At 37.4% G+C, this 22,120-nt stretch overlaps 2 protein-coding genes across 3 annotated transcripts; both read right to left on the reverse strand.

Moving 5' to 3' along the window:
* Nucleotides 1-1,136: 1,136 nt before the first annotated feature.
* Nucleotides 1,137-12,661, reverse strand: LOC310953326 (uncharacterized protein). 2 transcript variants are annotated; one of them, XM_083922325.1, is made up of 10 exons: nucleotides 12,430-12,661; nucleotides 10,521-10,811; nucleotides 8,552-8,815; nucleotides 7,637-7,732; nucleotides 7,262-7,321; nucleotides 6,497-6,592; nucleotides 5,594-5,632; nucleotides 5,422-5,496; nucleotides 4,739-4,981; nucleotides 1,137-3,551 (listed from the first exon to the last, which is right to left on the reverse strand). In XM_083922325.1, exons 1-10 carry the CDS (start codon nucleotides 12,476-12,478, stop codon nucleotides 2,875-2,877), a joined length of 1,890 nt encoding a protein of 629 aa, XP_083778451.1. In that variant the 5' UTR covers nucleotides 12,479-12,661; the 3' UTR covers nucleotides 1,137-2,874. The 2 variants fall into 2 exon arrangements, with proteins under 2 accessions (XP_083778451.1, XP_083778452.1); XM_083922326.1 differs by lacking the exons at nucleotides 5,422-5,496; nucleotides 5,594-5,632.
* Nucleotides 12,662-13,880: 1,219 nt separating this feature from the next.
* On the reverse strand, nucleotides 13,881-21,100 carry klhl6 (kelch-like family member 6). Its single transcript, XM_083921520.1, has 7 exons — nucleotides 20,789-21,100; nucleotides 20,544-20,709; nucleotides 17,961-18,410; nucleotides 17,518-17,755; nucleotides 16,717-16,919; nucleotides 15,252-15,465; nucleotides 13,881-14,362 (listed from the first exon to the last, which is right to left on the reverse strand). The coding sequence occupies exons 1-7, from the start codon at nucleotides 21,043-21,045 to the stop codon at nucleotides 14,064-14,066; spliced, it is 1,827 nt and encodes a 608-aa protein (XP_083777646.1). The 5' UTR covers nucleotides 21,046-21,100; the 3' UTR covers nucleotides 13,881-14,063.
* Between the last annotated feature and the right edge of the window lie 1,020 nt (nucleotides 21,101-22,120).

Consider the following 22,120-nt stretch of genomic DNA (forward strand, 5'->3'; position numbering starts at 1 on the left):
TATGAGAAAATAACATTAAAGCATGTAAACATATTCTAGTAGAAACACAAAATATAAGTTTATATAAGTATGAACCTTAAAGTGAGAAGAATATGTCCCATTTAAAAGCCATTTAATGTCCTATGAGGCTTACATGCCATCGTCACTTTTCCACCCGTCTACATCCAGGAAAAAACTAAATAAAAAAACCTCTTTGCTATTGAACTCATCCCAGACAAAAGATGCTTGTATTAAAATATGTTGGCACGGAGAAACAGTTGCTCCACTGGAAGATTCTGAGCCAGGATGTGAGCTTCCCTGCTGCCATCAACACATCAGCGATGTCTCAGTAGAACCACATTTTGACCCTCGTCGGAGGAGGCAGATCCCCACAAATAATTCAATACTCCAATATCCCCTTGGTATTCGTTGTGACCACAGAAATATGATAGTGTTCATTCCCTGCTTGTGCCCTGAACCCACAGGTCAGGTGGTAGCAGATCACAGGCTCCTCTGTGACTCAGAGGTTAAACTAATCATGCATGACTTTCTCACATGGCCCAACCAGTACCTTAAGAAATCTACACCAGCTTGTCATCCAGCAGCGGGTGAACCTGCTTTTCATGCATTTAAATCACTGACCACTTGGGTTGCTTCGACTGCTTTACTGTGGAGGTTTCCACTAAATTCCTCTTTAATTATAAGGACCTACAACACAGTCCCACATGCCTCTATAGACACTGCATTCACACAACTCATCAACACCTTGCCCTACACTCAAATGTGTAAGTTGGACTTTAGGGAAATGTTCTGCAATAAATTCATGTGAAGCATGTGAGCTTGACAATCACGTTTTTCAACTGTGTATTTGTTAAGCATGCCTCTATAGGGGGATGTTCTTCAACTCTTTCAGTTCTAAGATCTGAAAAAAAAAAACATACAAAAAACTCATTTCTGAAAACCAGTTGAGAGCTAAGAGCTAATAAACACTGCCCCCTACTGACACAAATACATTCTTACAGTTACTTACCAATATCAGCTGATGCAGTGTCAGTAGTTATGAGTTATGAAAGACTTCATCTGTTTATTACCTTGTTTTTTATTGTACTTCATTACAAGAACATTGCATTTAATTTCAACAATAATTCCCCCCCTTGCAGCATGGCTGAGTTTTCTGAATCCACAGAGAGTTTTCTGGCTCTGTTATTCAGCTTTCATAGGAATCTTAAAGAATATAGTGCAACTTTCAATCAACATTCTGGCGCTGTCACTGTAATATTTGTTTTAAAATAGTAGAAATCAGAGCTTTTATATGTATAACAAAAAGAGAGTTGACTGGATTAGCTACTCAGACTGCCTTAAAAACATCCAAAGCATCCATCATCGCCAAAAACTGCAAGAAGAGAAATGTAAACAAACACAACTACTAGCTGTCATGCAGGTAAATCATACATCCATTATGGATACTCAATCATGACAAATATACCCTGAAAATGTCAAATATTATCATAGCAACAAATGAGCAGAAACAAGATGAACAAGCTGGTCTTAATAAACAATAAAGGAGTGCATGAAGCAAATACATGGGGGTCAAATACTAGATGATTAATCATATTTTTTATTTTTTTTAAAGTGAGCATGTGTTTATTTTACAATTTCATTTTTTTTATGTTTCAATGCTTTCTGAATCCAGAGAGATGATTCAGGTATTTGATTCTAAAAACACACATCTCTTGTTTTAACCGCATCACAGCCACCAAAAAGTCTTCCTTATAAGTAAGGTCACAATATATAATTTTTTAATATTGTTGCTTTTAAATTGACACTGCGCTTCCTTGAGTCCTCAGCAATACGCCTGCTAAGTGTGAAGTGGATCGGAGGAATGGTTGTCGAGAAAATCGTAGGACAGACGTACACTACATTGGCTAAAGACAGAGACGCCTCCATTTTTAGTTAGGTAACTTTTTTATAATAATAAGAAAAAAGCTTGATTCATTTAAAAAAAACATTTAGTATCACCAACTGTGAGCACCTTTAAATCCAGGTTAAAAACATTTCTCTTTTCATGTGCTTATAGCTGAGCTCTTTTTAATGACTTTAAAATGTATCTATTTTCTTTTCTTTTACATTTTTTTATTCTTCTTTGCTCCTGCTTTTAACAGTTCTTTTGTTTTTATGCTGTTTTTAAAAAAATATTTTGTCTTTATGTAAAGCACATTGAGTTGCCTTGGTATGTAAATAAAGATGCCTTGCCTTGCCTTGCCTGAGTGGATACTTTTTTTGTGTCATTTAAAAGGACAAACAATTAAAAAATATAGTAATATACATACAGCTGTTATTCAAACACATGAATAATAACAAAATGAGCTAAGAAGGTAAAAGTAAGGGGAAAGGGGAATTCTTAAGAAGAAGGTAGAATTAAATCCTTCTCTGTGTGAGTTAACTTCTGGTACTCTGCCAGTCACTTCCTAGAACCTGAGTCATCTCTGTAGAGGCATGTCAGGTGCATGCCAAGTGTAAAAGATGGCTATCTCTGTAGTATTTTTGCAAGATATCTAGTTAGACTGCTGGTATGACTGTTTTTAAGGAGATCTTAGATGTTACATTCAAAAAAGAACAACAGAGATAGATGAACCACCAAAACAAAACTGCCCTTTTTACTCAGTAATGGTCTGCTTTTTTTTCTTACTGTATGTCCATCTCTGCAGAATTTAATGTTCTTACAATCCCACAGTGAATATGGGTTTCCCTTTTGGCTGTCTTGAAACTCCTCCACTCTTTTAGCTCTGACGATTTGTATTGATCTTATTCCCTTTTGCATATTTACAGATTCACTTTCACTCCCAGCCTCCTTCTTAAAATTTCTCTTTTCAGTTTGCCGAGCTGCATGAAGGCCTACGAAACAACTTCATCTTTCTTTTGTCCTTCTGTGTCCTCACTATGGCTGCCATTGCTTGGCTTCTCTTCTTTTAGGACCTTATTTTTATTTTCAACCTTTTCACTTTCCCCTATATCATCCGACTGTCCCTCACTCTCATCTGAGTCATGTCTGGTCCTGCGCTCTTCTTCTCCATCCGTGTCTCGGGACTCTCGAAAGGTGTCGGTGTTGTCTGGTTTTGTTGATGTGGGGCTCTGAGGTTGCGGGGAGGGGGTTGGCTCAATATCTGTTTCTTCATGGTCATCAACACTGCGTGTTTCATTTCCACCCTCAGAAAATGTTTTAACTGTTTGTTGTTCTTCGTCTTCGTCTGTGTGTGTTTCTTCCTTGGACGTGTTTAAATCGCACTCACGTGATAATGTTTCTGAAACTCTCTGTTCAGGAACGGCGGACGAATGTTTGTCCTCGCTAGAGTCTTTTGATTCTGATGAGTCTAATTCTCTGACATTTTTCTCTGCAGTTTCTCCAGTGACATGATCTGACTTGTCGTCGTCCTGCTCACGAGCTGTGTCCTCAGATGCCGTATTTGGAGAGCTTTTGGTCAAAGGGGAATGTGGCTGAGAGGCAGGAGAAGTTTCAGCACTGGCAGGGGCAGGCTGTGTTTTCTCATCGTCATCTGCCTCCTTCTCTGGCTCTGAAACCGACAGTGAAAAGAGTCTTTTTAAAAATCAGGAAAAGTGCACCTGACTGCTGAGAAAAAAAAAGGATTACATTTTTCAGAGGCAAACTTCTGGTTTAAAAGCAATCAGTCTTTCTTCATGGAGGTTTAAGAAATAAGCTAAGCTAAAAAAGCCATTTCCCAAGTCACCCATGGTTGCATTTAAATAAGCAATAAAGTGAACCGAATATATAGCTTTTCTTCTAGCTTTAACATCTGCTTCAGTTTGAATTATCACAATTAAGACATGCTGTGGTTATTCTTAAGGGAGCGGTGTGTAGGATTTAAGGGCATTTGCAGCGATGGAATATAAAAACTATCATAACTATGTTTAAATTAGTGTTTTAATCACCTAAAACTAAGAATGGTTGTGTTTTCGTTAGCTTAGGATGACCCATTATAGGGGATAATTTAGAGCAAGCGGGTCATTATTACAATGAGAACCCAGACAGGCTGATGGCGGCGGGGTCTTGAATCACCCTGAAGTGATTGATCTGAAATAATGACCCGCTCTCTCTACATTATCCCGCTCATTACAAGAAAAATGAAAGACTCCGTGATCAGAACTGCATCCATAGTAACGGTCTGTTATTCAGAAATCAGAATCAAGTATTTAACAAAGCTGTACACAGATAGCAGGACTTTTTCCACAGAGGCCTACATGCTGCAGTAGCCCAGAACAGACAAACCAAACACTGGCCCTAGAGAGGGGCTTTTGCGTTTTTTACGTTACCTCAAGGCCACCATAGATTCTCACATGCTTGGAAAGAGATGGGTGTGGCAAGCGGTATTCTATCTGTTGCAATCTGCAACCTCACCGCTAGATGATACTCCTCTAAAGTATGATTCCATGAGCAAGGAAATGCTGAAATGTTGACATGCGCTAAATAGTCGTAAACAATAATCAGTCAGTTAATAAACTGCATCTTTTGCCTTGTGTGTCCAATATCACAAAGTATGCCAAACTTTGCTTGGAGGTTTCCTCTAGTGTTGCTCTACACCAAAACAGAGGCTACTCACACTACTGTACTGCTGGAGAGTGGCTTGTACCTCTATGTTAGTTGGCCTTGATGAAGTATTTTGGGGGTTTTAGGCTTTTCACTGTACAGTATTTTGTTTTTCCCTGAGACTATTCTGAATTGAGCTGAGTGTAGTTTCCAAACCTGGTGGTTCAGGAGTGATGGATGGTTCCAAATGAGACTGTGGCCCCTCACTTAAGTCGTCTGACACACCAGCTGTGACTGGTTCAGTTGCCTTCTCTGACTCTGAGGGGTCACACTGCTGGACTTCTTCTTCTTCTGAAGACTCTCTGAGCTGGTCTGCTTCTGTATCACTTTTGTCAATGCCAGAATTATACAGATCAGGAGAAGGAGAGGCAGTTTCCTCATGCTCATCGATGTTGTTTTCTAAACGAGAAAAAGTAGAAACGGGAAATTGAACAAAAAGAGATGAAACCACACAGAAGCAGTTTGTTACGGTTCAAACAAAACCTCTAAATAAATGTGTGATGTTAATAAGAAGTAATACTGAAACAAAACATGTATTATTAAAGTTCTAATAATCAATCAATTCACTTGTACAGCAAAAACGACAAACGTTTGCTGGTTCCAGGTTCTCAAATGTGCTGACTTGCTGTTTTTTCCTTTTCTATATCATTGTTCATTCAAAACGTTTGCTACTGTATTTTAAGATGATCAGTTAACTTTTTTTGACATATTCTAAATAAAAGTATTGGTTAATTGATTAAAAAAAAAGAAAAAAACAAACAAATATTAAGTGCAAATGAAAACAGAGATTAGTTTCAACTGTTATTTAACAATCTATTTTCAGAATTCACAAAAGTTACCTGGCTGAAGTGTTTTGGGCGAAGTCTGTCCACCCATTTGTGGCTCAAAAAATGCTTTTATCCTTTTGACACTCCCTTTTGTTTCAACAAGAGTAAACAGAACACATACTCATTTGCATCACTCTTTTTTCTATGCATAAGTTATGATTAACAACGTTTGTCTTTAGGTTACCTTTTGGTGGCATCTCATCTGGTGCATAAGTATCATATGCTTTTAAAAAAGAAAGAAAGATAGGAATTAAACAAAGAATGTTTTCATAATGGGCGACACGGTGGTGTGGTGGGTAGCACTGTCGCCTCACAGCAAGAGGGTTTCTGTTTCAAATACCCACTGGGGCCCTTTTGTGTGGAGTTTTCATGTTCTCCCTGTGTCTGTCCAAAGACATGTATGTGTTAGGTGAATTGATGACTCTAAATTGCCCGTAGGTGTGAATGGTTGTCTGTCTCTGTTTGTCTCTATGTGCCCTGTGATAGACGAATCAAACATTAAATAAAAAGCATGAAGCTGCCTTCAGATGATAAGAAATCCACAGCCATGTAGGATGCAGAGAGCATAGTGCAGTGCAGAGATACTTGATTAACAAGTGGCTGCGTCACAGACAGATATTATCTGAAATCATTTGAACTTTGAGCGCAGCGCTCTGTGACAATCTTGAGTTGGGTAACAACAACACTCTCCCCATAGGAAAACAGTGGCACAGACGGGGCAGAACGTTGTTACTGCATTTTACAGCTCCAGTCACGGAAATGTTTGTATGCAAGCCATAAAACGAAATAAAAACTAAATAAATACCACTCCCTGTCAGGGCTTTCAGTTTTTTGAGATATATGAGATAGAGATGTTTCTTGAATAATTACAGAAAAGAAAGAAAATGAAAGAATGCAAAATGTTCTTTCACCATTATTTGAAATATTTGTGTTTCTATTAATTGCTTTAAACCCAGGTTTTTCTACTTTTATAGCATAGAAACACTTAACACATTTTGTAGTAGCTTACTTTTTGCATTGTCATGGTCTGAATCTGTCTTTTATTTGTGATTTCTAGCCGAGTCATTATGCGTCATAGTCTTATTACCTTGAGGCTGGCGAAGTGTCTGATTAGAGGGAAGTGTGGTTGCTTGGTGAAGAAGAGCTACGGTTTCGCCACCCTGAGCATTCTTCATATCTGACCCTGAAAAAGATTGGAATACAAACTATAATGCAACTCGTCAGAAAGAAAGAAGAAGATCAAAAGAGTACTAACACAATATGACTTTTGAGTATAACCCTATTAAAGAGCAATGCACGATGTTAATCACAAGCAAGTTTTTCACGAGAGCCATGGACTGCATCAAAATGAGACAGAATGCATCAATACCATGCTCAAGACTACTTCCATATTTCAATTAAATTTGGTGAAAAGTAGGTTTTGAACAAAGGAACAATCACTTAATCAGTTCTGATTTGAGGCCAGGGGATTTTAGGAAGGGTTTCTTAATATTGGAAAATTGGAAATAGGTTTCTTGTAACCTTCTGCAAAAATCTGTCATATGTTTCCTATTTATTATCACTGTGTGTTTTTGATTCAAATTCAGATTCAAATCATCGAACATTTCAAAACATGCTTGATGATTATGCATTTATTAAAAGCAACGACACACAGATTTTTCTGCTCAACTATTTGAGCAGCACCCAAATATTCTTGAGTATTATTTGTGTTTGATTCTCGTATTGGTTTGATTAACCGATAGATAAACATTTAATAAAAAAATATATTTTTACAATCTATTAATTATCTTAGTCATTTATGAGGAATAAATGCCAAACGTTTGCTGGTTCAAGCACGCATACAGCATCATACCTTCTCTTGTACCAGGTGGTGACGATTTTTCCACGTCGTCTTTTGCAAAACATGCAGCAACTAAGAGTGAAGAGACAGAAAAAGAAGAAATAAACTGTATCATTTAGTTTCATAGTTTCCTCTTCATTGTGAAGCTCAGAGTCAATAAAAACATCTGTTTGTGGTTAATAATGCTGAACATCAACAGCTTTCTATGCATACCGTTGGTGGTCATGGAGGAACTTATTATTACTTTTAGTCAACTGTTACACATAAATACACATGCATCATTTCATCTACTGTGTATGTCAACTAGTACTCCTTAGTTGCTGAAAAATAATAAATGTTAGGATATATTTCTCTGGTTAAGAAGTCTTTATTTTAAAACATCTTTACCTTCCTTGCGTTTCCAGAACAGGATGCCCAAAACGAGTATCACAAGTACAAAGAGGATGACTAGGCTGGCAATCAGTGCTACGGATGAACCTTTGTCTGCACAGAAACACAAAAGACACACTAAACCTATTACATTTGTTACTAAAACAACATTCATGTAGTCTGTCACACTGGACAGTCCAGATTTCTATCGATACTATAACCACAGGGTATATCATATTTTGTAGTATATCACTTTGAAACCTTTTTGAAAAGATCAATTTTCTCCTATAGTATTATTATTATTATTATTATTATTATTATGTGAAGAAAAAAACTGTGCACAGTTGTGAGAAAGATCAAAGTCTCAGTTTTAAATTCAGTTTCATTGTCAACAGGGCTGCGAGATCATGGCCAAAAAAAATAACCCTGACTATTTTGATCAATATTGAGATTCACATTTGAATCAACACAGAACTTCTATCACTGCCACGTTGTGTTACATTCCTGCTAATGTACAAATATTGGCATTAAAACTTAAATTAAGGTTGGCCTGTGGATTTTCTCATTTGTCCAGCTCATCGTTATCCCCAAAGCAATTTCAGTCAAAAGCAACTGGACCTGATTATTTGGTTATTTACAAATAACCACGTCCAATTGCTTTTGACTGAAATTGCTTTGGGGTTAAATTAAGGTTATTCTTCCCCTGAATGCAGTACATCTCCTAGAAGCATAATATAAATCAAATTGTGACCAAAAGTAACTTTTTGTGCAATTCTGCAGCCCTAATTACCAATGCAGCAGTGCAGGTGTTATTTATTAGAGAAACCCATGACTAAAGTTAATCATAGGAATATGTAAATTAGCTTCTAAAAGCTCATTTGCTTGAAATGACAATAAATATACAGTCCAGCTCATGACTAGGTGAAATCTTACCTGGGTAGCAATCCTTTGCAGTGAATGTAGCAGTTTCACGACTCAGAGGGTTGCTCACACTACAACTGTAAACTTCATCATCCTGTTCATCCCCCAGAGATATTAGTATCTCTGGGCCAGACTGAACGCTCCCATGTGAACTCCACTCAAACTTCATTAAGGATTGATGTTTACCGGGCTCTGCGGAGCACACCAGCTTTCCAGATATGTTGGAGCTGCCTTCATCGCTCATCTCACAGGATACGGAGGGCGTGGCGACCTTGTCTTAACGAATATATCAAAGACATTTTTTTAAATTAATTTTTACATCCCTTAACTAATGATTATATCACGTTATGTTAACAACACCAGTTTAAAAATAGCATCAACAAATGGGATAAGATTTAAATAAAACTATAAAAAATGATATAGTTATACATAAAAGACGTGGAAGAAACAAATAAATCAAAATCAAAATGAATAAGATAGCTACGATGGCAAATATATAACTATTACTGTAATTAATTCCAATTTATTAATTATTTATTAATTTATTATAATTTTCTCGTCATTGATCCAAACTGTTGTTTCCTGATTTATGTTCCGAGGCTTCTACGTTTAAAGGTATTTATATTAAGGCAACTATTAACTAACGAGTTAAGGGTTAGGAAAACATCATGGTCATGATGATAAATAACTTCATGTAACAGGATGGATAGGGTCATTTCTACTTTGACACTGACCGTAAGTGTGTAATGCCATCAGCTGTTTGGACAAACCAATATTCTGTGGAGAGCAAAGTCTGATACAAGGCCATCATAAAAACTAAGACTATATACCAACTATAACATTTTTTATAGGTGACATATTAAACGATAATATTGGCATTGATTTCAAGATCTCATAACACTGTTGAGTGTGGTAGAGCCGTCCTCGCTGAGTGTCTCTATTATGTTGTTGTGGGGCTTCCACACTGACAAGAAAGCAACGTGCTTCCAACACTGCTACTCTGTTTACATTTATTAGGGTTTTTTTCTTTAAAAAAAAACAACTTTAAATGCAATTCACTCCAAAATATATCCCAATGCCACACATAACCTTTCAGGTTATACTGATTTATACTGGTCAAAAGATTGTGCAACACAAAAGAAAAAAAACAACTAAAACCAAACTAAAAGTGAAAACAAAACTAACAGAAAATGAGACATGTGTTCACCACACCTCAGGTCAATGTTTGGTAGAGGCTGCAGCAGAACAGGCTTAAATCTGTGTGAAAGGTTTGTATCAGGCTTGCACATTCTGACTTCTGAAATTCCCACCCATTATCTTGCTTGATTCCACAAATTCTGGACAGGATTGCTGGAAAATAAAGTCACCATTCTGCTGTCTTGCTGCAGAAGGTTTTCCTTAAGATTTCTCAGCAGTTTGCTGCGTTTATTTTCCCTCTGCTACCACAAGCCTCCCAAGGCCACCACTATTCTGCTGCGGTGTAGGTTTGGCATTTGACAAAAACAGTATTTGATTGGATGTTCAGAATGCTCAGTTTCCCTTATATTGAAACATACTGTACTGTAGCACCTTCTTTCATCTGTTTCACTCTCTCTCCAATGGGAAACACTATCCCTCAGGCTACAAGCTTTTTAGTAGCATCTCCTCCACTCTATTATAATGTTGCAACTATAAAAGTACGGGTAAAGTAACTGAGCAACAGCTGTTTTATGCACAGTGTCTTGCTGGCATGGATATCTGACAAAACAGTTTTGTGTCCATCATTGTCAAAAAAGACATTAAATGAAATCCACTGTGATGCAAAGTTATAGTGAGGCATAGTATTTCTTACAGGTGGTGGTGATATGTTAGGCAACAGGATTTTCTTGTTGGGTTTTTAAAGTAATTTAAGGACAATACATCATCTCCAAGCTATAGAATGCATGTATTGATTAAGTGCATTTAACTATTTCATTAAAAAAATTGTAAAAGAAACACGTACCTATGATCTCCAATGTATAAAGTGAACGATGAAACCCTTTGTTAATCTCTATTTCCAATTCATAGTCGCCGCTGTCTCCAAATATGAGGCCAGTGATGCGGAGCTCTGCAGAGACCCAGTCGAGAGTGATCCTGTTTACATACGGGCTGTACACATGTTCCTCATTGCCATTAAACTCTACCGCTTTGTTGCCATTATGTTTCCACAGAATCCCATCAGGATGTCCAGGGATGTCTGTCTTCAAGGAGACATCCTGCCCCTTTAGTGCATATTGTGGAGGCTTTCCAGAAACTAGACAACACAGAGAGAAGAGGTGTAAAGAAACATGCAGCATTGTGTGTGTGAAAACACATTTGTAACACTGAAGGCTATGATGACAACTCAACACCTCAGCACTGTACACTGAGTTGCCAATTTAGTCGGTACACCTGTGTAATCTAATATAATTCAATACAAATACTTCTGCAATATGCCCTATTCCTGTGCTAGAGGCGTGCTGATTCAAATATTCCATCATTCTTGAGTCTAGTTAGTTCTGGTGACATGCTGAACAGCATTATAGAGATATGTGTCTAATAGTTTTTAGCTCTAACGTATGTTAATGGAGGAAACGCTTTCAAAGTTAAGTCGTGACCTTTTAAATAAGTAGTTTGACAAAATAAGTGTGACTCAATGTCTACTCACTTTTCATTTACTTTTTCGCGACAGCATTTCTCAGTATTAAATAGGTGATGGACTTTGCTCAGTTGCCATGGAGACAGCTATCATCACATAACCAGAGTATGGAACTTGTCTCTCCACATGTCTGTCTCTTTACTAAGAACTGTCCAATAGGCAGAAATACCAACAAATAAACTTAAAACAAATAAAAAAAAACAGAGTTTTGAGCAGAAATGACTATAAAGAAAAGCCATGTAATCTGAAACTATTTTTTGTTAATCTGCTGACTGTGATTGTTTTTAAGCTATATGGCTAAATATAAGAGGATTTCTTCCTGATGTACGCTGAATATTTTTAGTTGTAGCCATCAGTTGTCTGATGGCCATTTTCCCTTGGGTCAGGGTATGGTTAGGCTGCCATTAAACATTGAAACAACTGGCTGGGGTAAGTTGGGTTAGTGACGAGGCTGAGTACAGTAAATTAGGGGGAGAACAGACTTCAACACAACATTGAAAACAGATGACATCAGCTGTCCTTTTTTTCAAATAATCCACCAGGAAAAAAGATCAAGTAGTGCATTGCATTATAATCCAACGACAGAGACAATAACAGGTTAATCTACATGTTAACGTCACCTTATTACATTTACATAACATGATGAAAACTAAGCCAGGTCAGATGAACAAACTAATGAGATGCAGTTGAAAACTCAAATTACTGAACAGACCACACATCAAGATAATTTAGCCAAAAACTCTTTAGTCCACCAGCACACAAACTACAGCCCCAAAAGCACTTCATAACACCTCCATAAACACATAGTGTCAATAAAAATATCACCTTGACAAGACATAGTGGGGTGATGGCAGAGGTGCTATTTTATTGATTTTATCTTTGACTGTACAGGTGTAAAGTGAATGAAAATAATGTGCACATAGTCATGACAAATATGTAACAGGTGTCTTACTAATCCCCCTTTTTAAAAAACAAACAAAACACAACTGTTCAGTTCAAAAACATTAGGTCAAAATATGAATATGTAACACAGACGTTATTAATAAGTAGCCTACCTAAAGTGAGACATTATGAACTATTGTACTCAGATAAATCATTAACTATCTCCAAGTTTCTGTCTCTGTGCACTGAGTTGCCAATTTATTAGGTATACCTGTAAAACTCTACCCACTACAGTGACTCTGCGAGCAGGTGCACGGTAGTTTCCATGTCGACACAAATCTGACACACTCACCTAGGCACCAGGTAAAGATGAAATAGTCCAGGAAATACCGAGGGGCCATTTCACGAAAGGACAAGATTCCCTTCAGCCTGGTCACTGCCCCTTTACATGTACTTTCACTTCGGCGCAGGTGTTGCAGGGACTCACAGGTAAATCGTCTCCCTTCCCACAGATAGTAAGTTCTATAAAAAGTTCATTGGTTGTTGTTATTTGTCTCGAACAAGCTGGTACAGGCTTAGCACAAAAAGAGATTGGGAGTTCCTGCTTGGATCCAGTGGGTGTGTTCGCAGGCTGCGGGCTGGGCAAACTTCCCAGCGAAAGTATTTTGTCGAGGAAGAATTCTGTGTCGTAACACCCTCCGGAGCTTCCGGTGTCGCTATTTCCCAGACCTTCACAATAAGTTGGGAACCTATCGCAAGCGGGTTTGATGTACTGCAGATATATGCAATTCAATTCTTCCTGATCAAAAAGAATATTTCAGATATCCACAACGTCGTGACAGTACAAATGACGTCACCTTTTCCATTCATGTGTATTGGTCTTTCATTTCTAGATCTCAAGATATAGATCAAGATGTCTAGAATGATCATTCTGGATATGTAATGTAACTCTTACTAGTAAAAACTCCCTTTTTAAATATCAACAATCCAACTGTTACCAGTCATATGTTTCATTTCAGATATCCCCAATGAAAAATCATTCCAGATATCTATAATGTCATTTTGACTATCCAAAATACATTCTGACTTGTAAAGAACATGTCATTACAGGTTTGTATAACTGTAATTTAACTAGGCAGGATTACATTACAGATATACAGAATGTTTATTCTAGATATCTAAAATGTAAATGTGGATATCTAAAACTGAAAGCCCAATACACACGAATGGCAAAAGTGACATTATCTGTACTAGTAAGGATGATGTTGTGGATGTGTGTGTGTGTGTGTGTGTGTGTGTGTGTGTGTGTGTGTGTGTGTGAGAGTGTATGTGTGTGTGTGAGTGTGTGAGAGTGTATGTGTGTGTGTGTGTGTGTGTGTGTGTGTGTGTGTGTGCGTGTGTGTGTGTGTGTGTGCGCAGATAAGACAATTTAATATTTGCTTTAGATTAAGATATTTCTGCATATCTTCTTAAGAATGAATATTTGTTTGATTAAAACAAACTATGAGTTCTATTGACCACTAGGTCGCAGTGTTGACAGAAAGATAGACACAAACAGTATGTATGAAAGTCACACCTCTTGTCGGTGTGAATGTTTTTATAAAATGCACATATTTATTCCATCTCAATGTTGCTTTATTCTGTCTGTAACGCTTCATAGTCTAGCACGTTCCTGCAAACTTCATGTTAACTGTAAAAGCCATGAAACAATGCATTTATTGGTATGAAAAATCTTATATACAAATTCCTCTATTATGACTGTTTTTACATTACCTTTTAATCAGCATAGAGTTTCAGTAAGCTGTTATAATGTAACATTGTGCTTTCAGGGTTAACATAGTTACTGACTCGTAGTATTTCAAAGTGGCATTAAATGACATCCAATCAACCTATGCATGCAACAAACTCCTCCTTTTTCATCACTTTCCTTCCCTTTTCCTTTTCAACCACTCCGTCGACAGCATAAATTCCCTGTTGAAGTCTGTATCATTGGCACTCTGAAGCAGGTGTTACTCTGTGTATGTGTGTGTAGGACTTCATGAGTGTCACACTGCCGTGATGGGACACTCCCATAGGCAAAACACACTCCTCTGTCAACACCCCTCGGCCAACATCCCAGCACATCACCGTGGAGATGACTTGGTTCTTGTTATCCCTTCCCCCAGTGATGAAGAGTTTGTTGTTACAGGCAGCGATGGCGCAGCTCGCCCTCTCGCCTAGACGGGTCACCAGGGACCAGGTGTCCAACAGAGGTGAGTAGCAGTACATGGCATGCATGGCACCACCTGAGAGTAGACAGAGAGACCATAGTAAAGTTAAAAATGTATATTCATTCCTCACACAATATAGCAAACACAGATGAGCACATTCTTGATGTGAGTTGGTGTCTACACAACATTTGCCACATCGTGATCATCTCATTTCCTAATTAAAATCTTCATTTACATTAGTGATGCCACACACATGAATGCAGATACTCCAAATTTAAAATCCCCATCTCCAACTAGTAGTGAAGAAAGTTTTTAATACCAATAATGTTATATACCAATATTATATATAAATATAATTTGAGTAAATGTAATTTGAGTAAAAGTGCTAGAAAGTAGACCTCCTTACAATGTGTACTTTATAAATGTATCTATTTTGTGCGTTTGACTTGCCCTTTTTCCTTTTTCTTTGTTTTTTTAGCTATTTTTAATTGTTAATTTGCTTTGTTACTGTTCACACGTATTTTGCATCTGCAATTGATGTTTCTTATCTTTTCTAAAAACAGACTATATCTAAGATATATATGTGTGTGTGTGTGTGTGTGTGTGTGTGTGTGTATATTGTATAAATACAATTAAAAATATTAATGATGGATTCACTGTTTTAGTCAGTCAAGTTAAAGCTAATTCTAACCACAGTATTTTATATACTGCTGGGTCATTTCACAATAACGTAACGTGTTATATTTTACAAGCCCTTAGTTCTGTAAAAAATTAATCTGTAAAGTAACTAGTGACTGAAAGTGTCAAATTCATTGTGTAGTTAGAAAAGTACAATATTTCCCTGAATTGTAGTGGAGCAGAATTATAAAGAAGCAAACCACAATATTCATGTTATGACAAAAAAAACCTGTGTTTTACTCAATGTACTTTTACTTGTACTTTTACGTCACCACTGCCAACTTACCAACAATATAGATGCAGTTCTTGAATGTGACTGCATTAGTGCATTTGGTTTCGATGGGAATGGGCGTCCGCAGCTCCCAGCAGTCTGTCCCAGGTTCCCAGCACTGTACCTTATCAGTTGCCAACTTTCCATTCGGCCCGCCACCAATCACATAGATCCATCTGTCAAAGCTTGCAGCAGCAAAGGAGCTCACACCTTCTGCAAGAGGTGTCACCTGTAAGCACAGCCAACAGGGCATCTAAATATATATGTGATGGAGTGCAGCCAAACAGGCATATAAATAAATATGTGAGGTATATTGTTTAAGAGCAGTACATTTTATGGATTTCGCGATGTACAGTTTTTAACGCCTGCTGTACACAATAATAGTAGAGTAATTAATGGTTACTGTTGAGTTTCAAGGTGTTCATTATTGAATAAATGAAAAAATATTGAAGACATCATCACATGTATAAAAAAAACTAGTCTAAATATTACCATTTAGATAATTATTTAAAATGTTATTTTGTCATATTTATTTTCATGATACAATTTTACTTGTTAAATATTATTTTTATGTCATTATATCCATTCTATTTCAAAATGCCCTCTTTCAAAAATCAGCTTTTATGTCATGATGTAATTTTAATTTGATTGATTTAATAACACTTGTATTTAATAGCACTCTTTATTGCGTCAATGTCACTTTTCAGACTTTTCAACCAATGCCTCTTCAGCTTGCAAGCTAGTCAACTACTGACGTTAATAATGTGGTCACACCTGTTAGCTTGAACAACAACAATAATGTTGAAGTCATTCTCAATCAAGTATCACTCTGCTGCTAATGAACTATGTCTTTTGAAAAAGGGCATTGTTAATTAGAATAACAATAATGTAATAAAAATTGAATCAAATAAATGTCATTTATTTTTATGACAATTATTGATGAAGTAAGTTTTCATCATACCAAGTTTTAATTATGTCTTTAATTATTAGGTCATTCATATATACACATTTACACAATTAATTCATATAATTATTTCATAAGGCCCTTTTTATTGATTAAAAAATATATTCAACATTGAACATTTTCCGGTTTCACAGATTTTTTAGAATATTTTAGGTGGGAGCAGAATGGCATCGTTTAGACCTGCATGCTTTATTTTAAAAAAAATTCACCAATTGTATTTACCAATCAAATAGATATGGCCCCAAATCAGGATTCTTATGGAATTATGTTCCTGGCCCCCTGAAAACATTCCAATATTCATTCTCTGTTTTAGCTTTGTGTGGGTCTTCACCATCCTCTGAGTAAAGTATCTGACTCTGTAGCTGCTATGTTCAAACTTCTGTCACTGTAAGCAACACCTTTCAGATGTAGTCATTGTTAATAAACTGTATAACATTTGAATTCAAGCTGCTTTAAAAAGGATTTGTTGTAAAAATTTTGCAAAAGCCCTATTTCATATACTTCTTGTACGTTTACCTGTGCCCAGCGATTGTGAAAGGGATCATAGGCCTCCACGCTATTGAGTCGCTGAACTCCATCAAATCCACCAAGTGCATAAACCTTCCCTCCATGAACGGCCATCTTGTGTCTCCAGCGCCCAGTTGCCAAGGGCTCGATCTGGATCCACTTGTCCAGGGCACCATTGTATTTCCAAACATCATGCTGTGTCTCTTTACCTCCTGCAACAACATTAGAGCATTAGATAAAGCTGTCACATGCTGTAGGGACTTTCATCCCAAAGAACTCAATCTTTGTCACTGAATCTTTAGTAATGACTGTATCTGTGCTCCACATTGGGCCACGCACGTATCATTCTGAAATAAAATCCCATGACCTAGCCTGAACTTTCATTACATGTTGCTGAACAGTTAAATTCACCATAGATGAGGTGTCAGTTCCTGAGTTGGGAAACACCTAAACCCACAGCAACTATACCGGCAAACAATGTAACATCTTCCTGTTTTGTCCAGTGACACATTATGTATTCACTTATTATGACATTATAATTCAATAAGAGAAGCCTAGAAACACTGACAACATCCAATTTACATAGAGTATAGAATAGAAATACTTTTTAGATATGCTTTGTATATTTACATGACGAAGATGCAAGACTAAATAATACTTGACGAGAGGGTGTAATAGAAAACATAACTTGGCAGATACGTAATCAGGGGAATATTTTCCCTTTCACCTGCACTGTAGGGGGTCTCCTGCACATATTACAGTAACTCTAAGACTTTCTATAAAAAGAACAGAATACATGACTTCTCTCACCAGATATGTACACTTCATTGCGGAAAGTGATGCATGCAAACTCCACCCATTTCCTGTTTTGGGATTCATCCTCCATCTCTGTGATTGGCAGCCTGGCAACCTCCAGTCTGCTTCGTCTGAGGGGGTCCAAGCATGTGACAGTGGAAATGAAGCGCTCATCTTTAGTGCAGCCTCCAATGATCAGGAACACCTCTGATAGAAAGTGCTGCTCTCTTGGTTTGGTTCGTTCCGAGACCACCTATTAAAAACAATATACAAAAAACATTTAATAATAAAACAATTGCATACAGCATTCATTTTATCACAAAATGATTGTTGGTACTTTAAAGTAAAGTACATTCAATAATAGTAGACAGCTTTCTCCGCTGCTGGACCTACCATTTAATAATGGTAATAATAATGTCAGACACATCAAACATTTTTGGTTTTCCCTGTATACTGACCTCCCTGCCAGAGAGGTGATAGATGCGGGCCTCTTGCAGCAAAGGAAAAGCCTCACTGCAGCGCCGAATCAATTCATCCGATTCCACTTTTTCTACAAAGTATGCTGGCTCCAACAAAGGCAGTCGCACATGAGAAAGCAACCTGGCCAGTGAAGGATAGTGTTCATCCTGCCGGGCTCTCACCCAGCGCATGAGTGCTTCAAAAACACACTCCTCACACTTCACATCAAGGTCGTCCCTTTGCAGGACAGACTCCAGAGAGTCTGCCGGCAGCTCCAGGAAGTCCTGCTGCTGGACCACCTGGGAGAACTGAGTGGTGATGTAGTCCTGAGCCCCGGTCTTCAAGGCCGGCAAGGCATGGCTTTCAGCGAGATTCAGGATTCCAATGCAACTCTCTAGGTGCAGAGACTTGCTCAGAAAGGTCTCACATGCATCCACCACACGTAGGAACTACAAGAGACAGGGCCAGCATAGGCATCAGTGTCGTCTATAAGTTGAAAATTGAAAAAGTACTCAATAAACACATACAGGTTTTCTAAATAGTGTCAGTATAAGATAAAGCTCCATTTCTTAGTTTGATGAGTTGCATTAGAATTTCAAAAGTATACAAAAGAATAATTGAAATGAAGGCATATTACTGTTCTAGTCTGTGATTTACATTTTTACTTGTGATCTTATCATTTGAGCATTTTTATAGCATTTACTCTGTTTGTTTCACAGACAGACAGTTTTTTAAACAATATTTAGAAAGTGATATATGAAACTGATGGGTTTCATGGTGTACATTATTAAGTAAATGCAAAAATATGGATCACATAATTGCATATATAAATATATGAATGAAAGTCCTAATCCTAAAACATCTTGTTGAAGAAGCGAGAATCAACTAGAATGTTTATGATTTTCAAAAAAACTCAAATGGCTTGTCACAAAAAAAAAACAAGCGTAAGGGACGACAAACACCTGCCACCCCCTTGTGTGACACAGCTGTGTAGTTAATTTTAGCCTGTAGGAAAAAATGATCCTGAGTGTAAACAACTGGGCAACTTTCACTTCCCTCTTTCACTGATCTCTTACTCAGTCAACTGTTTGTTCCACCGTACGGGGGGAAATGTTTCTGAAGTGAGAAGATCTGATAATATTTCCAGATTTAAACGTAGTTCTACACGTCTCCAGAGTAACTGTCATAAAACCTGTCTGTCTGTATTTAAGTAAATATGTGTTTTGCTGCTAATTCTCTACCATATTGTCTTCTGTCATGCCTTTGATTCACCAGGTGTCCCAACCTAAAATCTGAGTAACTGATAATAATACTGATAATAATTCAATGACAATGAATTAAAGTACCATAAACATAAATTGTACAGTAAACTGTTGCAGTATGGTAATGATGTAATTCTGGTCGTTTCTGTTTTATTTCAAGTGAAGAATCCCATGATGCATGTGGTCACACTTGCGTAGAGAAGGTGTTACTCATCTGATAAAACCCTTTCACACCTTTGATCGAGTCAAAAATGTGTCAAGCTATGAAAAAAAATGTTTCCTTTGCTTGTAGATTTATGTTTTGAGATATGTTCAGAATCTTATAAAATGTTTAGTTAAGGATGAGGTTTTGGATTACTTTACGTAAAAGATGTCAACATGAAATGAAAAATCAGCTAATTACGGTCCACTTTTTGTAGAAAGTTTTGGTCTTTACTGGCAGTCAATTTGTAAGAGTGCTCAAGATTTAAAAAGAAACTCTCTGGATATCAGATGATGGATGTGCACTCAATGTGTAAACAATTTGAGTATCTTCTTTAAAGGGCCCATATTGTAAAGAAAAAAGCTGATTTCATTTTTATTATAAAAAAAAATATTAATAAAGAAGGTCAAGGTGCTATATACGGAAGCCCTAAAGGGTCTTACATATATATATATATTAAAAAAAAAAATATATATATATATATATATATATATATACATTTTATTCCCTCCTTTTTACCATGATAACGAGATCATTCATTTGAGAGATAATGAATATGAAACGTGATAGGCCTGAGATTTTCATCACACCTGACAAGTCATGCTTTGTAGAGACTTGAAGAACACTATGGACAATGTAATATGTGCACGTTGTAAAACTCCTCCCTGTACTGGTAGTTATGTTGTTGTAATATAACATTATTGACAAAAAGTTTGTTGAAAAAACAAAACAAAAAACACGACTATTGTTTTGTTTTCTCAAGATCTCAAACTAATTATCTCATTATCACGGTAAACGGAGTAAACGGAGTAAACGGAGGAAATAAAATGTATGTATGTATGACCCTTTAGGGATTCCGTACACAAAGACCTTATTCAGAAACCGTGCCTTTAAACAAGGCTATCGGGACATACGGTTTTGATGTTACAACCATACATATAGGTAACAACTGTGCCATTACACTGACAGTTCAGAGATGCCAAAAGTGCAACCACGGAAGACAGTGAGAGAAAAGAATATATTATTTGAACATGTAAACATGTTTTCTAGTAAAAAAATAAAAATAAAATAGCATAATACATCCCCTTTAACGTACATTGTCAGCAATTGTTATTTACCTGAAATTGACTGGCAGCCTCTAGTATTCTCTGAACATTAGAGTGTGTAAGGAGGGCTCTGCTGGTGTAAGTATATTCCAGGAGAGAGTGCATGGTCCCACTATCCAACCCCTTCATATGCACACGCTCCTCATGACTCTCCTTTAGACCACTGCAAAACATGGCCCTGCACAGAAAAGACATAATTCAGTTAAACCCAGCAGTGCCATCACAGTGAACCTTAGACAATACGGGATTTATTTTACCTGAAGTACTGACTGGCAGCAGCGAGGATGGTTCTATGGCAAGGGAAGTCATGTCCCTGAACACACAGTACCACATCGGTCAGTTCTCTGTTCACTCGTAGGGTCTCCATCCCTCTCTGCAGCTCCAGAGGCAGACCTCCATCTTCCCAACGTAAATCACTCGAGCCTGTCACGCTGTTTCTCCCCTCGTTTTGACTGGAGCCATCTGCGAGAAACGTCAAGGGACAGTCTGTAGTCATCTCCAGTGAGTCACTCATCTTTTACAGCAGATCTCTTCAGAAACTTGAAAGAAGATCAACATGCAGCTACTTTAGCTGCACCTGCACCAGTAAAAAGGCCCTTGTGGTTTAAGCTTGCAACAGTTGTAACGCTTTGAGATGAGGATTTGTTTTTTCCTGTGCTCTTCATACTTCCTATTCCTGTTCTGTGAGGAACATATACGTATGTAGCAACACTCGTTTCTAGACACTTCCTCTTCTTGCGTGCTGAGTAAATTTCCCCTGAGTTACCCAATTTTCCTCTTTTCTCAGAAACACAGACGCCAGGCCTCCTCCAAGACCACAACAACTAGAGAATACTGCAGTATCACTGAAGTATTACATTTTGAACACATTTTAAATGTTGTTGTGTGTCTATACTTTTGCTGTCAGGAACCATCTTGATGGGGGGAAGTAAAGGAGCAGCTTTTACCCGTCCCTTGTAAACACAACTAGGTGCCCCTGAGCAAGACCTCTAATCCCCTAATGTAGTATGTTCCCAAACGTTTTGGCTTGAACCCTTTAAAGTGGTGCAATGTCTACTTGTGACCCATTTGTGTAGTTGCTGTGTCTATGGGCTGTGAGAAATAAACTGGAAAAATAAACATGTTTTATAGTCATTTTGTTTTGTTTTTTCTATCCACAGCAATATATAATCAATTAAATGTGCACTTACTGTTGTATGTCCATACTGTATTATGTTCTATATTGTGTTGTTATGTTCCATTTCCATCAATAGGCTTTTAGATGTTGTGATTGTAAAATGATCGAGGGTCGTCTTGATCCGTTTATATTTACTTTAATAACAGTGCAAACATCTAAACAAACCGGCATGAGAAAAGCTTCTTCTTGGCTGGCAGTCTTGGCATAGAGGTGACTCTTTTGCAAACACTGCCTTACAGACAGTAGGGGGAGCAGGTTATCTCTGGATCACACACACAGACACACACACACAGACACACACACACACACACACACACACACACACACACACTAACAAGTCCAGTAGAGACTGCACCAAGTTTCAAAGTAAGTTCTGATTTAAGTAAAATCCATAATTAGACAAATAAAATAA

The sequence above is a fragment of the Echiichthys vipera genome, assembly GCF_963691815.1.
Source record: "Echiichthys vipera genome assembly, chromosome: 10".
Lineage (NCBI taxonomy): Eukaryota > Metazoa > Chordata > Actinopteri > Perciformes > Trachinidae > Echiichthys > Echiichthys vipera.